The following is an 18,692-nucleotide window of genomic DNA, read 5'->3' on the forward strand; positions in this document are numbered from 1 at the left end:
TAATTATATAAAATATAAATATAATTAATTTATTATTTAATCACTCTATCAAATAGTTTAACTACTGATGAATATCTCACAAATACACCAATTATCCATAGCTGTACCTGTCACTAATCTCAAGAAAAAAACTATACAAAAAACTACATAAAAACTATATAAAATTTGAGTTGAATTTTGGTGGTTTAGCGATGAAAATTCTCCGAGCAATTACGTCAAACAATTCACTAATCTCAAGAAAAACTATATAAAAACAAAATGAAGAGCCAAATTAAATCCCAAATACATAACACGAACAAAGAAGCTTTTAACAATAATCCAACAAAGTCTCTCCTTCTCTGCTCTCGATTCTCTCAACAAAGCATGGCTCTTTACCTCTTATCTCTCACCCTCCTCCTACTCCTCCTCACCACGCCCACCCTTTCCCTCTTCGAACCCGACCCGGACTCGACCTCCACCGTCTACGAACTCCTCCCAAAGTACGGCCTCCCGAGCGGCCTCCTACCCGATTCCGTCACCAACTTCACCCTCTCCGACGACGGCCGCTTCGTCGTCTACCTGTCCAAGCCCTGCACCGTCGAGTTCGACTACCTCGTCTACTACGACAAGACCGTATCGGGACGAATCGGCTACGGCTCCATCACCGAGCTCGAGGGCATCGAGGTGAAGCGGCTCTTTCTCTGGTTCGACGTCGACGAGATCAAGGTCGATCTGCCTCCCTCCGATTCCATCTACTTCAAGGTCGGGTTTATCAACAAGAAGCTTGATATTGACCAGTTCAAGACTGTTCATTTGTGCGGTGATAACGGTGTCTCTTGTGGGAAGAGTTTTCTCCAGGTAAAACAGTTGAATGGATCTTGTGGTTTCTTGGTTTTTGGATTTGATGTCAAAGTTGCCAACTTTATGGTTTGAGTTTCTAAATTTAGCTGGCAGCTCTGTAATTTTGGGGGTTTAGGGTTCTAGAGGATTGTATTGGTTAAGGATTTTTGTGTGAGATACTGATTAGATTCTGGAATCTCTGAGTTTCTTTATGATTTTTAATGATCTTGGTTTGGTTTCTCCAAGTGGTTCACTAACCGAAGTTTGTTAATTTGTTTGTTTTACTCTGAAAGAGCAGATTCCAGCAATGATGAAAGAAGCTGAGATGCTGATCACCGAGTAAAGTACTCTCACCAATCACACCACAACACCAGGAAGATGGAGTTTTTACTTTAGTGTCAGTCGTCAACCTTTGTACAAATACAAGTCTTTTTTTTTATAAAGATTTGGTAATGAAATGTCAAATATTTCCTTCATGCAAGTCTTTGTTGTTAAAACTCTGTTCCACGGAAGAATGATGTATCTTTATGTATGCTATATGACTAAATGTTTCCCTAGTTTCAATCCTCACCACCAAAGTAGACTTTTGCCAGTTCAAGTTCCCTACTGCTCTAGTAGTTATATCAATTCAAACATAATCATTAGACAGAGATCTAAGAACAAGTTCGAGTCCTAAACCGTTTATCTACCTATCTATACAGAGATAATTGAGTATTCCACATATAAAGCTGTGAGGACGGTTCTCTCTACGAAATGAACGCTCCCCAATACACTTGGTTCTATAAAGTTAGTTTCTTACAACTCTCCATGATCTGAGTCTCTCTCATTTTTGATCATGTTCTGTATTAGGATTAGATTAACAGAAACACTTAAGCGATCATTTTTTGGCTTTCTGGTCTTATGTGTTTACTTTGTTTTACAATAGTTACTTACGTCGTATCGAACAGACCAACCGATGGCAAATGTTTCTTCCGCATCCTCGGAAAGGTAAATCAAGTTTAGTTTATATCTTCTCTCAAGCCTAGTTGAAGAAGTACTTTAGCTGCTCAGACTTTAGCTATGTGTCTACTATATATTTAGCCAAGGGCTGAATGTAGCTCTGATGAGTTGGTTGATTAGATAGCAGTTAGTGAGGGCTGGTTTTCTAGAAGGGTTTGGATGAGCCTTTGGGTTTAGAGTTCTTTGGTGAAATGGAATGATTAAGAACACGATGTCCTGTGATATACTCTGTTTGGTTCAGCCTTGTGTTTAGAGCTTGGTATCAACATGGACTTGGAGAGGAAGAAGAGTAATGATCACACGTCTCCACTTGTATGGCAAGTGGGGATCAAGGTAAAATTAACACGCTAAATCTGCTTCCTTGTTTGAGTTATGTTTTTGTTTTTTTCTTTCAAAGTCTGCCTTGGGAACAAGAAGAGACTCAAAATCAAAGGTTTTGTTGCTTGTAGAAATGCGACCACGGGAAGGATATACCAAAGATATACCAGATGAGAACTTGGCGTTGATGCGTGAACGACTAATGGAGAACGTGATATGGTCTTCCGATGATTCAAACTCAGAGGTTATTAGCTGAAGAAGGATGACACAACACAGCATTTAGGACCTTGAGTCTTTTTTTTTTTTTTAATTTACTTGTAATATAGTCATTAAGCAGTGTGTATGTGTAAACGTTCTCACTCGTCTCTTAGAGCATCCTTATTGCTAGGACCCAAATCTAAGTCCTTAGATTAGTTAATTATTATTTAGGTGTTAAGGACCAAAGTTAAAGACAATTTTAGGAAAATAGGATTATTGGTAGGACTTAGTGAAGTTTCTTAGTATAATAATTAATTATTATTGAGATCGGCGGAGAAATTTGGGTCGGAGAATAGATCGGTCTCGAGGGAACGAAATTAGCTTCCCGTTCTTCTAATCGGGATGAAATCCGGAGACAATCAATCGCCTTCGGTATCGCTGTCGATAGAGAGACAAGGGAGAGAACAAGAGAGACTCAGGAGAGAACAAGAGAGAGTCGGGAGAGACGAAAGAGTGGGGAGAGCCGAGAGAGTGTGAGACGAGAGAGACGAGAGAATGATGAGTCGGACGAGAGATCGGATCTATCACTGTTAAGATAGAGATAAGGAAGAGACGAGAGAGTTGATTCTTTCTCCTAATTTCTTCTCTCCAATCAAACGCTGCCACCTGTGCCCAAAGACCAGCCCACAAAATCTCTTAACGTAGGACTTTCGATCCAGATATCTTAGCTATTTCATCTTTTTCATTTTTTTCAAAGTCCAAATAGTTGTAGGACTTGGTCCAAGGACCCAATAAGGATGCTCTTAAACTCACATCAACGCTTATATTTACGCAAATCTTAACTAACAGATGCAAAAAAATATAACAGACTCAGTAAAATATATATACAGCATAAACTATAAATTCCGTTCCCAATTTGACCGGTGTAAAATAAACATTATTCAATACATTAATAAAATAATAATATTTTGAATTTTTAAAACAAATATGAAGTATCATTAAAATGAAAAAATAATAATTACCATATATTAATTTATATAAATATATACAAAGCAATAAAATTTTATTGTGTATCTTTCTTCAACATGAATTTCATCTCAATTTTTTTTGTAGTTTTGTTAAATTACATATAAAAATATAAATTTAATTTGTATTATACGATATGTATTCATGTACATAACTATATCAATAATATACTAAAAATAGATAAAAACTCAAATGTATAAACACTAACCAACATATAATATAAAGAAACATTTTTGTACACTGTTTTTTAAGAAAAGAAAAATATAAATCTTAAAAAAGAAATTCTATTAAATTAATATTTTCATAAATTAATAAATTTTAATAATCTCAATATTATATATTTATAGAGTTTTTAGTTTTTAGTTTTTACTGACAAACAAAAAAAACATAACTCTTACATGACCGTAAAAATGACGTAAGGGGAAGTGCGGTTGGTCCAAAATGCAACACATGGCCTTCTTACAACTCCAAAACCGTTTTGAGAGCAAAAGATATCAATGTTTCTTCTCTCTGTTCCATGAAACAGCCCGAAACCAAGTCATGGCAAACATCAGAGCTTTACCACTAACCAGTTTGGAAACATCGCTGCTCTTCGGTAAAAGAAGAGTTCTTGTCAAGAACACTTCGACTATCAGTTTCACGGAAACCCATTTTCTCCGACAGTCGATTCCGACAGGCATCGTACCATCTCGGACTCCAAAGGGAACTGGGTCCGTCTCATGTTCTTCTGCCACAGAGAAAGCTTCTTCTACCTTCGAAGATGTTTCTCCCGAAGTTCGAACCTTGTAAAAGTCACCTTCCTCTGTAAGTTAACTCAATCTTAGAAAATGTGGCTTTCTTTAGTCTTCTCTCTTTCTTGGCATTTTTGCAGGACATGGAACTGGAAAGGTTATTCGATTAGATATCAGTGTGCTGGAACCAGTGGTCCTGCCTTAGTCTTGGTTCATGGTTTCGGTGCTAACAGGTAGCTTCTCGTTACCAAGAACACTAAGTTTCTAATAGGTAAGCAGTTAAACATTTTTTTTTTGGTTCTGTGATCAGTGACCATTGGAGGAAGAACACACCTATTCTTGGCAAATCATATAGGGTCTACTCAATCGATCTTATCGGGTATGGATACTCAGATAAACCGAATCCTCGTGAGTTTGGAGGAAAACCGTTCTACACTTTTGAGACATGGGGTGATCAGCTCAATGATTTCTGTCTTGATGTGGTCAAAGACGAAGCCTTTTTTATATGCAACTCTATCGGAGGTTAGCTCCAAACCGCTTTCAAGATTTTTTGTTTTTGTTTTTGTTGGGTGGACACCTTGGTTTTAGTTAGTGATTGGTGTTTTGTTAGGACTTGTTGGTCTTCAGGCAGCAGTGAGTAAGCCAGAGATATGCAGAGGGCTTATGCTTATCAACATATCTCTCCGTATGCTTCATATCAAGAAACAACCATTCATTGCAAGACCTTTCATCAGATCCTTCCAGAATTTACTTAGGTATTATTTATTCCCTCCGTTTCACTTTAGTTGTCGTTTTAGGTTTATTCACACGTATTTAGTTTGTAATGGTGTGGTGTTGCAGCTGAACATTTTGTTCATGTCTCCTCTCAGGAATACTCCGGTTGGGAAACTATTTTTCAAGAGCATTGCTAAACCGGAGACTGTAAGAAGCATTCTTAGCCAGGTATTTGATTGATGATACCTGTTGTAAGTTGCATGATTGTTTTTTGTTTTTTAATATATCTTGTAATTAAGGAATATTTGTTTGAAAATTTTAGTGTTACCATGATAGCTCTCAAGTGACGGATGAACTAGTTGAGGCAATTCTAAAGCCAGGTCTTGAGCCTGGTGCTGTTGATGTCTTCCTTGAATTCATCTGTTACTCTGGTGGACCGCTTCCAGAGGATTTACTCCCACTGGTCAAGGTTCGTTTGTTACTCTCTGCTCATCCTCCTTAGATGTATTAAAACTAAACCTTAAAAGTTTTTTTGCTTCACCATGGTTGGTCATGTCATTTAACTGTTTGCAGTGCCCTGTTCTGATTGCGTGGGGAGAAAAAGATCCATGGGAGCCAATCGAGCTTGGACGAGCTTACGGTGATTTTGATGCGGTTGAAGAGTTCGTTGTTCTGCCTGAAGCCGGCCACTGTCCTCAGGTCTCTCTTTCTCTCTCTCTATATACACCTCCCTGACAAGATGGTAATACAATGGAGTAATAATCTTTACTCTTCTTATTATATTTTTGTAAAAATAATTTGTAGGACGAGAAGCCGGAAATGGTGAATCCACTTATCGAATCATTCGTTGCGAGACATTCAAAGTCCAGTACAGCCCTTGCTCGAGACATATGATCTCAGTTGCTATCTTTACTCTTCTTGTTTACATTTTTTAATATCTGTACAGAAACATATCTTCTGAACCAGCACAAACCATGCATGATACTGTCCCACGTTTGAGAACTCAATGTGACAAAACAGTGAATGTATGCATAGATACATTTGATGAAGTAGAGAGCTCTGTAAAAGAAACAAAACCTTTTACTCTAGACTCGATAACAATATCAAACATGCACTCATTTGCCAGACGTTAATACAAAGTTAAGACAAGACAACACTAGTTCACTCTTAATGTTTTAGGGAGACTTATTTCTGGTAACAATCCATCAGCGACTTGCATGCTGCTTAACGCCTCAACCACCACCACCATGTTTCTTGAGTGTAGATTTTTGTCGGCTTTGCATTTGTCGGCTTTGCATTTTAAATGTTCATTTCTTGGTGAGGCCTCCCTCTAATTACCAAACCTTCAGAAGCAGACACATCATATTTGGTTTTGCACATTTTTTATATCAAGAAATTAGAAAATGGTGTGCACGTAATTAATACATGGAACCCACATAACAAAAAAAAACCTCTGAATCATTCTCAAAGAGCACATCCATCACTAAAATAACAAGAACAAATCTTCAGAAAGACGAGCCACCCACTAAGACTTGACCTCAAAACATACAAGCACAGAAATGAAAAAAGCTTAACTAAACCCCTATAAATACTTACAATTATTAGCCTATTTACATATTCATATACTCTAGAAAAATGGATAAAAATAAAACAACTCAAAAGCAGAAAACGAAAGAGAAGAGCAAAGGTAACAACAACAACAAGACCAAGTTCGTGGGAGTTAGGCAAAGGCCTTCAGGAAAATGGGTGGCAGAGATCAAAGACACAACACAAAAGATACGCGTGTGGCTTGGAACCTTTGAAACCGCAGAAGAAGCTGCTCGAGCCTACGACGAAGCTGCCTGTCTCCTACGTGGTTCCAACACCCGCACTAATTTCGCAAACCATTTCCCAAACAACTCACAATTGTCTTTGAAGATCAGAAACCTCCTTCACCAGAAGCAGAGCATGAAACAACAACAACAACAACAACAACAACCAAAACAAAACAAACCCGTCTCTTCCTTTGCAGAATACACTTCCACTGCAACTACTCTCACCTCCAACACCACCACTACCACAGTGATGCCGCTCAACAATGTGTACCGCCCTGATTCATCGGTCATATTACAACCAGAGCTTCCTTACACCTGGCCCCTTGTCTCTGGATTCAACCACCAGCTTCCGATGACTCATGTAGGAGAAGGCGCACACGGACATCTCAACAATCCAAACTCAACTGATCAACATTTGGGTCTAGCAGATATTGAAAGACAGATATCTGCATCCCTATATGCAATGAACGGAGGTAACGGCTACTATGACAACATGAATGCAGAGTGTGCAATTTTCGATCCAATGGATCCCATTTGGGATCTCCCTTCACTCTCTCAGCTCTTCTGCCCTACATGATCTCTCATTTAACATTTCCTTTTAAGTTACATGTTTGTTTTTGGATCCATGAATGTAAAGTAGAACACATCTCTACAATGTCACAAGACTGTACCTAAAGAAAAAAATTGACATTGTAAGAAGATAATGAAAGGTTTGGTTCAACAAAAGGCTTACCAATGAATTGAACAGAGATAAAAGAACAGGGAGTGCAATGAATTAAAAACAAACATGTAACCAACAAGAATCATAAGTAGAAGAAAAAAAACACATATTTGGTTGTTCATTGCTTTTGAGAGAAGAAGGTGGTCAGTAGTCTTCACCTTCATCATCTTCATCGTCTCCACCTTCAGCACCCACCTCTTCGTAATCTTTCTCCAGTGCGGCCAAGTCTTCACGTGCCTCCGAGAATTCACCTTCCTCCATTCCCTCACCGACGTACCAGTGCACAAACGCCCTCTTCGCGTACATGAGATCAAACTTGTGGTCGATCCGTGAAAACACCTCTGCAACAGCTGTGTTGTTGCTGATCATGCACACCGCTCTCTGAACCTTAGCGAGGTCACCTCCAGGGACAACCGTTGGAGGCTGGTAGTTGATTCCACATTTGAACCCTGTTGGGCACCTGCAAAGCAATTGTGTGTTGTTACAAAAGCAACATGAAACAAAAAGCAACTACAGTTTCAGATTGTAAGATCATACCAGTCGACAAACTGAACAGTCCTCTTGGTCTTGATAGTACCAACAGCAGCATTAACATCTTTGGGAACAACGTCCCCACGGTACATCAAACAACAAGCCATGTATTTCCCGTGCCTCGGGTCACACTTGGCCATCATGCTAGCCGGCTCAAACACAGCATTGGTGATCTCGGGGATCGACAGCTGCTCATGGTAGGCCTTTGCGGCTGAGATGACAGGAGCATAAGAAGACAGCATGAAGTGGATACGGGGGTAAGGGACGAGATTGGTTTGGAACTCAGTGATATCCACATTGATAGCTCCATCAAACCTCAAGGAAGTCGTCAAGGAAGATATGATCTGGGAGATCAACCTGTTAAGGTTAGTGTAGGTAGGCCTCTCGATATCAAGGGATCTGCGGCAGATATCATAGATGGCTTCGTTATCCAAGAGGACAGCCACATCGGTGTGCTCAAGGAGAGAATGGGTAGAGAGAACACTGTTGTAAGGCTCAACAACAGCAGTGGAGACCTGAGGAGAAGGGTAAATGGTGAAGCCAAGTTTAGACTTCTTTCCATAATCAACAGACAGACGCTCTAGCAAGAGAGACCCCAGACCAGAACCAGTTCCACCACCAACAGCGTTAAACACCAAGAAGCCTTGCAAACCAGTACAGTTATCAGCAAGCTTCCTCACACGGTCAAGACAAAGGTCCACAATCTCCTTCCCAACTGCAATTTACACAAACTTTTCAATCACCATTTTTTTAATTAATCCCTCCTAAGTAAGTAAGTAAATAAGAGAGAGTCAGTCTCACCAGTGTAATGGCCTCTGGCGAAGTTGTTAGCAGCATCTTCTTTACCAGAGATAAGCTGCTCTGGATGGAATAGCTGCCGGTACGTTCCGGTACGGACCTCATCGATAACAGTGGGCTCGAGATCGACGAAGACGGCTCTGGGAACGTGCTTTCCGGCGCCAGTCTCGCTGAAGAAAGTGTTGAAAGCATCGTGTGCTACACCAACCGTTGTATCACTGCCAATGATACCAAAGATTAGATTCCTCTCTCAACAAACAAGAAATGAAGAAATTAGGTTAGAATTATATACAGACCTAGGCATCATGCCGTCAGGCTGGATCCCATGTTCGAGGCAGTAAAGCTCCCAGCAGGAGTTTCCAACTTGGATCCCAGCTTGTCCTATGTGAATGCTTATGATCTCTCTCATCTTCGCTCGGGGGAACAATAAACCCTAATTCTTCAATCGTCTTCGGAGGAGGAGGAGGAGGAGGAGGAGGAAATGCACGGCGAGCGAGATCTTCTTTTTTTTCTCTTTTTTTTTAACTCTGTTAGGTTTGTATTAATTAATGAGATTTGATCATTCATTGGGGTCCGCGCGGAGGTGTGACAGCCTGCCTTGGGTCCTACGGTTTCGCTTTTGTCCGAATATGGAATTTCATTTCTTTCTAAATTAATCAGACAATCATCGTCCTAAGTAACACAATTCTAATACATTTTTAGTAATGTAAAAATGTATTATTGCGCGGGCAAATAAAGTTCAAACTTGCTCATCTCTGAAGAAAGTTTATGTTTTTTTTTTCTGTGTTATTTTTTAAGATTTTTCAACAAGTGAAAAGTATCATTTTTGGTAATATATCATACAATAGATAGTATTAGTTCGTTTTTGGATAGTATCAGTTCATTTTGGCAGCTTTTCATGAAAATAAAGCATTCTTCTGGTTATTAAAGATTGTGTTTAAGCATTGTCCGACAAGAACAGGTTAGCAGTACATGTAAATTACTTTGGACGAATCATATAAGTTCCACTTGAATCACACATCTCAAATGGAACTCATGATCTCTAAATTATAAACATTTTATATCATGGTCACTCAAGCATAAAACTAACTATAAGTAGTCAATAACTAAACACACATTCACCTATAGGTTGGATTGGATTGGTATAAGATGATCAATGTCAGGTGTTTTAGTACATGACACAAGCCTATAGATCTAAAAATATGAGATAATGCAAGTTCATGATATTAGTTCGTTTAGTTAGGTTTTAGCAAATATTCATGTATTTACTCTTATATTTTTATAGTAAAATTATTTGGAATTGATGAAATTAAAATAGATGGGATAATATGAATGAAATACAACTAAAAATGGAATATAATTCATTTTTATCCATTCATAACCAAATTTGTTATGAAATCATTCTTCTTGGTATTTTTAATTACTCCCTCCGTTCCTAAATGATGGATGTTCTGGAAAAAAATGTTCTAAAAAGATAACTTTCTTACATTTTTAATATTTGGTTTAATGAAAAATTGTAAGTTTCAAAAAAAAATAAGTGTTTATTGAATTTTTATTGGTTAAAAGTTATGGAAAATTGTTATTCACAAAAAACAATGTACTTACAATTAAAATTTAACGAGTTTTCTTAATATATGTGAAAATTCAAAAATAGCTATTTTCTAAGAACATAGGGAATATTTTTTTTGTATAGAAATGATGGAACATTTATGTCAAATGATGATTTTTTTTAGAACTAATGGAATAAGTCATTCCATATCGTTCTATTCCAAAAATTCAACAATACAGTTGGAGCCTATATATATGTTATGAATTTATGATACCAATGTAAGGTAACCTTCAAGTTAAAGAATTGCTGAAGAATCGGTGCACGAAAAAGAAATGCTCAAGAATTCACCTCTTTCTTTTTATGTATGTTTAGTATAAACTCTTCATGAGCTATTCGGGTTTCTTTTTATTTTCTCTGTTTTGTTAATTTTTAATAGAATTATATTAAATTTGTTTATATTTTCTCTATTTTGAGGCACTGCCGGTCAGTTTCACAGTGATTGGCCTAATAAGAACAAGATATGTTTTGCTTGCGACTCAAAGTTACTATGCTATTGAATCAGTCCATTTAACTAAAGTGAATAACCATCGATCTCTCTAATTATGGTGAGTTATTAGATAGGTAATCCCGTTGACTAGATTAATTCTTCTTACTTAATCCAACTTGATCAATTCATATTGGCTTAATTGATCTTTTCCCATTTTCCGAACCATTCGTTTCTTCTATATATACCCATTCGATTACTCCATGAGTCAAAATAAAAACGTGAAAACCTTTATTTCAAATTTTGAAGACACGACTCTATAGCGCCATGTCTGAAATAAATACAGGTAAGTTACCGAATATAGAAAAGAACATTAAAGACACATAACATGTCACATGTGCAATCTTTAGAGGATTATCATTCCCGGTTTGGCACTTGCACAAAATCCTAATAATATATACTCGCTAAATAGTTAAACCCCTAAACCTTTACTTCAATTTATAAACCAAGAAAATTGATTTAGTTGGATAAAGTGTATGTTCCACCCCTATCAATTGAATATCAAAAATCAAAAAGTTATAAATCTTATTTTTAATTCAATTCCATTTCTTAACATAATCCTAAAATTGGATACAGAAAATGAAAAACGAGTCACTAACTTAAATCCAGTTTTAAGTTTTTAACACAAACCAAAATGGGATAAAAGAACAAAGTAACGGCTAAACCGGTTTGGTTATCAGAAGATTCCTAAATCCGGTAAGAAACACAAACCGGTGATAAGAAGAAAATATCAGACCCGCCAGATCGAATCTCATGTATATTGTCTAATCACAGTACCTAAGGCAGGCTGTCACAAAAATTAGCGGACCCCAACCAATTATAGAATCCCCTTCAATAAATAAATCACTCAAACCAACAAAACAAAAAAATAAAATAAAAAGAAGATCTCGCTTTCCTCCTCCTCCTCCTCCTCCTCCTCCGAAGACGATTGAAGAATTAGGGTTTATTGTTCCCCCGAGCGAAGATGAGAGAGATCATAAGCATTCACATAGGACAAGCTGGGATCCAAGTTGGAAACTCCTGCTGGGAGCTTTACTGCCTCGAACATGGGATCCAGCCTGACGGCATGATGCCTAGGTCTGTATATAATTCTAACCTAATTTCTTCATTTCTTGTTTGTTGAGAGAGGAATCTAATCTTTGGTATCATTGGCAGTGATACAACGGTTGGTGTAGCACACGATGCTTTCAACACTTTCTTCAGCGAGACTGGCGCCGGAAAGCACGTTCCCAGAGCCGTCTTCGTCGATCTCGAGCCCACTGTTATCGATGAGGTCCGTACCGGAACGTACCGGCAGCTATTCCATCCAGAGCAGCTTATCTCTGGTAAAGAAGATGCTGCTAACAACTTCGCCAGAGGCCATTACACTGGTGAGACTGACTCTCTCTTATTTACTTACTTACTTAGGAGGGATTAATTAAAAAAATGGTGATTGAAAAGTTTGTGTAAATTGCAGTTGGGAAGGAGATTGTGGATCTTTGTCTTGACCGTGTGAGGAAGCTTGCTGATAACTGTACCGGCTTGCAAGGCTTCTTGGTGTTTAACGCTGTTGGTGGTGGAACTGGTTCTGGTCTGGGGTCGCTCTTGCTAGAGCGTTTGTCTGTTGATTATGGAAAGAAGTCTAAACTTGGCTTCACCATTTACCCTTCTCCTCAGGTCTCTACTGCTGTTGTTGAGCCTTACAACAGTGTTCTCTCTACTCATTCTCTCCTTGAGCACACCGATGTCGCTGTCCTCTTGGATAACGAAGCCATCTATGATATCTGCCGCAGATCCCTTGATATCGAGAGGCCTACCTACACTAACCTTAACAGGTTGATCTCCCAGATCATATCTTCCTTGACGACTTCCTTGAGGTTTGATGGAGCTATCAATGTGGATATCACTGAGTTCCAGACCAATCTTGTCCCATATCCCCGTATCCACTTCATGCTGTCTTCTTATGCTCCTGTCATCTCAGCTGCAAAGGCCTACCATGAGCAGCTATCGATCCCTGAGATCACTAACGCCGTGTTTGAGCCAGCTAGCATGATGGCAAAGTGTGACCCAAGGCACGGGAAATACATGGCTTGTTGTTTGATGTACCGTGGGGACGTTGTTCCCAAAGATGTTAATGCTGCTGTTGGTACTATCAAGACCAAGAGGACTGTTCAGTTTGTCGACTGGTATGTATGATCTTACAATCTGAAACTGTAGTTGCTTTTTGTTTCATGTTTGCTTTTGTAACAACACACAATTGCTTTGCAGGTGCCCAACAGGGTTCAAATGTGGAATCAACTACCAGCCTCCAACGGTTGTCCCTGGAGGTGACCTCGCTAAGGTTCAGAGAGCGGTGTGCATGATCAGCAACAACACAGCTGTTGCAGAGGTGTTTTCACGGATCGACCACAAGTTTGATCTCATGTACGCGAAGAGGGCGTTTGTGCACTGGTACGTGGGTGAGGGAATGGAGGAAGGTGAATTCTCGGAGGCACGTGAAGACTTGGCCGCACTGGAGAAAGATTATGAAGAGGTGGGTGCTGAAGGTGGAGACGATGAAGATGATGAAGGTGAAGACTACTGACCACCTTCTTCTCTCAAGCAATGAACAATAAAAAATGTGTGTTTCTTTTTGGTCTTCTTATGATCCTTGTTGGTTACATGTTTGTTTTAATCCTGTACAATTTTCGTTGCACTTCCTGTTTTTTTTTTTTAAATCTTGGTTCAATTCATTGGTAACGCGACCATTGTGAGTTACATCAGAGTTCATCATCAAAAGCTTTTCTTGTACAAAAATTTCTTCATCATCTTCTTGCAAGTGTTAATATTATCCATGGAAAATATGTTATCCGGCCAAGTAGTGTTAGCTAGTGTGTTGGCTCTTTTTTTTGATAAAAACTTGATAAACTAATCAAGAGGAGTCAAGTGGAAAAATACCTCCTCGAAAAGCCAAAACCAAAATAAATATGTTGATGTGTTTTTTTTCTTCTTCCCTATAATTGTAACACAGTCAGAACTCAGGAGCGTTATTGTTGAAGAGCTTTTTGTATATTGGCATCAACATTATCAAAATCTGCAACGTAATATTAGCTCTACTGGTCCACTAGCTACTACGGCGTGCAAAATGCCAAAAGGGTCGTATTTAACCAATAAAAATACAACAAAAATGTCAATTTCAAAAATTAAGAATTTTATTGGACCAGAAAAAACTAAAGATTCCAACGAATTTATATTCATCAACTCGAAAATTAGAAATTAGGTTCTGTTTCTCAAAAAAAAAATGAAATATCTTATAGTTAAGTGAATGCTTAATAAATACTCACGGATTGCTTAATAAAAAATAGGACAAGGATTCAGATCTCAAACGAAAAATAATAATAATAATAATAATAATCCAGAAGGGTTTAGTTCAGTTGAGTACTGTTTAATTAAAATCTATAAAAAGCCTTTAAGCTTTACTTCTTCGCTTCCTCTCCACCAAGCAAGTGTGTATCTTTCTCCGCCTATCTCTTTCTCTCTCTCTCTCTGCGGAATCTCTTCTTCTCGTTTCGAGTCCGTAAGATCCCCTCGAAAACAAAAAAAGAGATGGCGGAGGAGAAGAAAGTCGCCCCGATTGGTGTCTGGACCGCCGTGAAGCCCTTCGTCAATGGCGGAGCCTCCGGTATGCTCGCGACTTGCGTCATCCAGCCGATTGACATGATCAAGGTAACGTTTAACGTTTCCATCTATCAAAAGCTTATTACCTTTTGTCTCTCTCTCTCTCTCTTAGATCTGTTTTTTTCATTCATTTCATTGTGTGTGAGCTCTTTGATAATATTTGATGTGTTTAGATTAATATGGTTTAGTTCAGATCTGGATTTGATTAGAATTGCCTTAGAAATGTAGAATCCTTCCTTGTGGTGTTGAGTGATGTAGAAGTATAATGAAAATGATATATGTGATTTTGTTTTGGGTGGTGAAGGTGAGGATTCAACTAGGTCAGGGATCTGCAGCCAGTGTGACCAAGAACATGTTGAAGAATGATGGTATTGGTGCTTTCTACAAGGTACAGTTTTTAAAAAAATATATATATATTATTAGATCTATCTTGATGATGCATTTACTCTTCATTTTTGAAGTTGTATGTTGTTTTCTACTGGTGTTGAAGCTCATTAACAGTTACTTATATATGTGTTCATGTTGTTGATCTGTCTTGCTAACCACAACATTTCTGAGCTTATTAATTTTTTTTTTATCTCCATTAGGGATTGTCTGCTGGTTTGCTGAGGCAAGCAACTTACACCACAGCCCGTCTTGGATCCTTCAAGTAAGTTAACGTTTTCTTTATTATTATCATCATCATGAGCCCTTTCTAGATCAAATGTTTCTTTATTGCGTTATGTTGTTACTAATAAAAAAAAAAGTGTCATTTATGAATTATCACCAGGATGCTGACTGCGAAAGCGATTGAAGCTAACGACGGGAAGCCGCTACCTCTGTATCAGAAGGCTCTGTGTGGTCTGACGGCCGGTGCCATTGGTGCTTGCGTCGGTAGTCCGGCCGATCTGGCGCTTATCAGAATGCAAGCCGACAACACCTTGCCGTTAGCTCAGCGCAGGAACTACACCAACGCCTTCCACGCGCTGTACCGTATCAGCGCCGATGAAGGAGTTTTGGCGCTCTGGAAAGGTTGTGGTCCCACCGTGGTCAGAGCCATGGCTTTGAACATGGGGATGCTTGCTTCTTATGATCAGAGTGCTGAGTACATGAGAGATAATCTCGGTCTTGGGGAGACTTCTACCGTCGTTGGTAAGCTTTCTCTTCCACTAGTTACAGTAGTTCTGCGTTAAGAATTAGACAAGAAGGCTTTTTATCAGTTTTGTCTTGTGGTAACGTTTTGGTTGTGTGTCCCGTTGGGCAGGAGCAAGTGCTGTTTCGGGGTTCTGCGCTGCGGCTTGCAGTCTACCATTTGACTTTGTCAAAACTCAGATCCAGAAAATGCAACCGGACGCTCAGGGGAAGTATCCATACACTGGTTCGCTTGACTGTGCAATGCAAACCTTGAAGTCAGGAGGACCTCTGAAGTTCTACACAGGTTTCCCTGTTTACTGCGTCAGGATCGCCCCTCACGTCATGGTAATATTTAAAAAAGAAGATATTTATTTTTGCACCTTTTCTTACAATGCTCAAGACTCAAGAGTTTAGGCTTGTCTCTGAGATGGTTGATATGATGGTTTTTTTTTTTTTTTTGGCAGATGACATGGATCTTCCTGAACCAGATTACAAAGTTTCAGAAGACCATTGGTCTGTGAGATTCAAGCATTGTGAAGTGCATGCCGAGAATAAGATGAGAAGAGAAACACAATTGGAATTGTGTTAGATTTGCTTTTTTATTCATATATACATGATGATCACATTGCCTGGACGCATTATTGGAACTGTTGAAGACTTTAATATTTTTGTTGTTGTCGAGGATCGTTGATTGGTTTGGTAAACTTCCTTTTGAAATTTAAAGTCACCAACGCAATTGAACCAAATTTCAAATTATTTGGAAACTGTTAGTCAAACATGAAATGTGGGGGCTCTGCCATTGTGTTTAAAGACAAAAGGTTGTTTCAACATTCATGAAAAAAGTGCGAACATTTGCATTCAGCAGACAAGAACTCTGTCCCCAAAACTCTGCCGATTACAATCCAACAACACATGTAGCTGTAGGGAATGAAACATTCCTACTTTGTCACAACTTCTTTGTGAGCTTTGAATGATAAGATCACATTCCAAGCCAAAGCAACTACGTTGGAAGCGAGTACCTGCAATTCAAATACAAGACACTGATTTATCCTCTCGGCCAGTGAGAACAAACTTTAAGCAAAAGGGTGAAAAAACTGATATGAACTAAAGAGCTATATTGTCATTCTAGTGTAGTTAGTCTCATGCTCATTATGCGAAATGTGACTTTACCATGAAACGATCCAATAACTTATTGCTAGGATATGGCTGGGTGGGTAGTAGGTACTAAGTAGAAACCGAGTGTGGTCGTTAAGTAAACAAACCTGGAAGTTTTGTGGAACAAATCTGAAGTTAAGAAACTGAAATGGAATCCAAAGCTGCCAATTTGCTAGAACTGCACCAGTCCACTCCTACACAACCAGCAATTCATGGATTCAAAACAGAATACCGATAAAATAAAACAGAGTAACAAACTCTGGATTCCTGCAACATGCTTTCCCACTCTGCACCATGCGATAAACATATGTCGTGGAAATAAAAAAGAAAAGGTAGCTGGCTTTTGATCCAACCTGCTTTAGCTTCGGTATGACGTTTGATGGTTTTCCTTCAAGCGTCACAACAGCTGATAAGAAAACTCCAACAAAAACTGGAGCAAAAACAAACTGCCAAAAAAAAAAAAAAGGTTTTTAACACAAAGGAAGCAAGATAAGAACATAAAAGGTGGTTAGGTTGGTCGGCGAACAGGAAAATATGCTACCTGGTCCAGTAAAAGTCGCAAAACTGCGCCTGATAATCCGGAAGCTGTCACCACTTTGCTCAAATACAAGTACCTAATGAAGTTGCGAGAGTCAAGAACAAGCATTAAGTAATATATGCATAAGTCTCATCAAATGAAAACCAGTTAGCAGCAATGTAAAAACAACACACATAAAGTTAACACATGAATATCATATAATGGATGCAAAATACCAGAAGTGCAAAGATGGACCGACAAGCCCTAAGCCCAAGATGGTAAACGTGAGTGTCCTCTTCTTGTCAAGAGATGAGGTCTTATTGATTGTAAGCTGAAACACAAAGTGAAACAAAGAATAAGCAAACTCAAACTTGAAAGATAATAACTAGTGAAGAAGAATCAAAGCAACACCACCAATATACCTGACAGATTAAATCACCAATGAGGGTCAAAAGTGCTGATGTCACGGATTTGGTCAAAACAGGATAACCCGAGAGGAGAGCCAAGTACCTGAGTGTAAAGCACCCACATAACAACAAAGAAACAATCTATCTTTACACAATAAACAAGTTGTTGAGGTAATAATAAGGAGCAAATTCAAAATCTTTACCATGACAGAAATGACCACTTGTTTCCGTTTCCGCCGCTATCTTCACCTCCACCACCACCACCACCACCACCTGAACCTCCACCAATACCGCCGGAATCACCTGAACCTCCACCTGGGACCGAAGAGACCCGACCCAGATGGCTAAAGCCAGTTCCGGGACGACCAGACCAATTGATACGGCCAAAATTCAGTGAACCGTTTCTGTAACCAAACGAAATAGCTCTGCTCGAACCAGCTCCAGTTAGATTTCTTCGACTGTCATTACAGGAAACACCAAGAGAATTGAACACGAGTGGCGTTTTCCGGGCGAAAGTTGCGTGGCTAAGCATCATGGTTTCGTCTTGGTCTGGTCTGGTCGGATAGTTTTGAGTTTTAACTGAACGGTGACTGTCGCACTTCGGGGATATGACGATGTAATGGGCCTTTACATGGGCTTTTATTAGTATTGGGCTTCACAGGAAATATTTAAATTTGGATTAGAAGTTAAAAAGATTTGTTTAATGTGTACAACAACACAGGAAAACATATTTTAACTTTTGTCTTTTGTATCTATCTTATTAAAACAGAAACATTTTGTTGGACCTAACATTTATTTTGTAAGTTTTTAAATTAAATACACCTTTATACTTTATAGTTAAACATACATTAAGTCACTAATGTTTCTTTCTTTATACTACTATCCATGTTTCCAAACAATATACTTTTTTATACTACTATCAATGTTTCCAAATAATACAATAATTAATCTTAGTTATTTTATATCTATCATTTTCTCTTTAAAATTTTGTAAAAACTTCATAATTTCATAAATTGCAAAATAGTGAATTTTAAAATTTTGATTATAAGATTACAAATTATGAAACTATTACAATTTAAATCCAATTAGATTACATATCGGT

The 18,692-nt window shown here is 38.5% G+C and overlaps 7 protein-coding genes across 7 annotated transcripts; 5 read left to right on the forward strand and 2 right to left on the reverse strand.

Moving 5' to 3' along the window:
* The first annotated feature begins 293 nt into the window (after positions 1 to 293).
* LOC108815865 (uncharacterized) lies at positions 294 to 1,376 on the forward strand. The gene is made up of 2 exons (XM_018588388.2): positions 294 to 837; positions 1,118 to 1,376. The coding sequence occupies exons 1-2, from the start codon at positions 364 to 366 to the stop codon at positions 1,160 to 1,162; spliced, it is 519 nt and encodes a 172-aa protein (XP_018443890.1). The 5' UTR covers positions 294 to 363; the 3' UTR covers positions 1,163 to 1,376.
* A 2,455-nt stretch (positions 1,377 to 3,831) lies between these two features.
* On the forward strand, positions 3,832 to 5,895 carry LOC108815008 (pheophytinase, chloroplastic). Its single transcript, XM_018587667.2, has 8 exons — positions 3,832 to 4,145; positions 4,232 to 4,324; positions 4,402 to 4,613; positions 4,702 to 4,846; positions 4,961 to 5,033; positions 5,128 to 5,274; positions 5,379 to 5,504; positions 5,610 to 5,895. Exons 1-8 carry the CDS (start codon positions 3,901 to 3,903, stop codon positions 5,697 to 5,699), a joined length of 1,131 nt encoding a protein of 376 aa, XP_018443169.1. The 5' UTR covers positions 3,832 to 3,900; the 3' UTR covers positions 5,700 to 5,895.
* Positions 5,896 to 6,002: 107 nt separating this feature from the next.
* Positions 6,003 to 7,255, forward strand: LOC108818035 (ethylene-responsive transcription factor RAP2-11). Its single transcript, XM_018590883.2, has one exon. The coding sequence runs from the start codon at positions 6,441 to 6,443 to the stop codon at positions 7,194 to 7,196; it is 756 nt and encodes a 251-aa protein (XP_018446385.2). The 5' UTR covers positions 6,003 to 6,440; the 3' UTR covers positions 7,197 to 7,255.
* A 36-nt stretch (positions 7,256 to 7,291) lies between these two features.
* Positions 7,292 to 9,201, reverse strand: LOC108818034 (tubulin alpha-5 chain-like). The gene is made up of 4 exons (XM_056990660.1): positions 8,966 to 9,201; positions 8,673 to 8,887; positions 7,878 to 8,586; positions 7,292 to 7,800 (listed from the first exon to the last, which is right to left on the reverse strand). The coding sequence occupies exons 1-4, from the start codon at positions 9,076 to 9,078 to the stop codon at positions 7,485 to 7,487; spliced, it is 1,353 nt and encodes a 450-aa protein (XP_056846640.1). The 5' UTR covers positions 9,079 to 9,201; the 3' UTR covers positions 7,292 to 7,484.
* Positions 9,202 to 11,620: 2,419 nt separating this feature from the next.
* On the forward strand, positions 11,621 to 13,498 carry LOC130497725 (tubulin alpha-5 chain-like). Its single transcript, XM_056990776.1, has 4 exons — positions 11,621 to 11,839; positions 11,918 to 12,132; positions 12,219 to 12,927; positions 13,010 to 13,498. The coding sequence occupies exons 1-4, from the start codon at positions 11,727 to 11,729 to the stop codon at positions 13,323 to 13,325; spliced, it is 1,353 nt and encodes a 450-aa protein (XP_056846756.1). The 5' UTR covers positions 11,621 to 11,726; the 3' UTR covers positions 13,326 to 13,498.
* Positions 13,499 to 14,197: 699 nt separating this feature from the next.
* Positions 14,198 to 16,228, forward strand: LOC108817267 (mitochondrial dicarboxylate/tricarboxylate transporter DTC). The gene is made up of 6 exons (XM_018589913.2): positions 14,198 to 14,446; positions 14,703 to 14,786; positions 14,986 to 15,047; positions 15,168 to 15,529; positions 15,642 to 15,856; positions 15,976 to 16,228. Exons 1-6 carry the CDS (start codon positions 14,327 to 14,329, stop codon positions 16,030 to 16,032), a joined length of 900 nt encoding a protein of 299 aa, XP_018445415.1. The 5' UTR covers positions 14,198 to 14,326; the 3' UTR covers positions 16,033 to 16,228.
* A 17-nt stretch (positions 16,229 to 16,245) lies between these two features.
* On the reverse strand, positions 16,246 to 18,279 carry LOC108817268 (protein sym-1). Its single transcript, XM_018589914.2, has 7 exons — positions 17,794 to 18,279; positions 17,606 to 17,693; positions 17,420 to 17,514; positions 17,208 to 17,280; positions 17,020 to 17,112; positions 16,774 to 16,860; positions 16,246 to 16,530 (listed from the first exon to the last, which is right to left on the reverse strand). The coding sequence occupies exons 1-7, from the start codon at positions 18,123 to 18,125 to the stop codon at positions 16,450 to 16,452; spliced, it is 849 nt and encodes a 282-aa protein (XP_018445416.2). The 5' UTR covers positions 18,126 to 18,279; the 3' UTR covers positions 16,246 to 16,449.
* Between the last annotated feature and the right edge of the window lie 413 nt (positions 18,280 to 18,692).

This window comes from Raphanus sativus, chromosome 7, assembly GCF_000801105.2.
Source record: "Raphanus sativus cultivar WK10039 chromosome 7, ASM80110v3, whole genome shotgun sequence".
NCBI classification, from domain to species: Eukaryota; Viridiplantae; Streptophyta; class Magnoliopsida; order Brassicales; family Brassicaceae; genus Raphanus; species Raphanus sativus.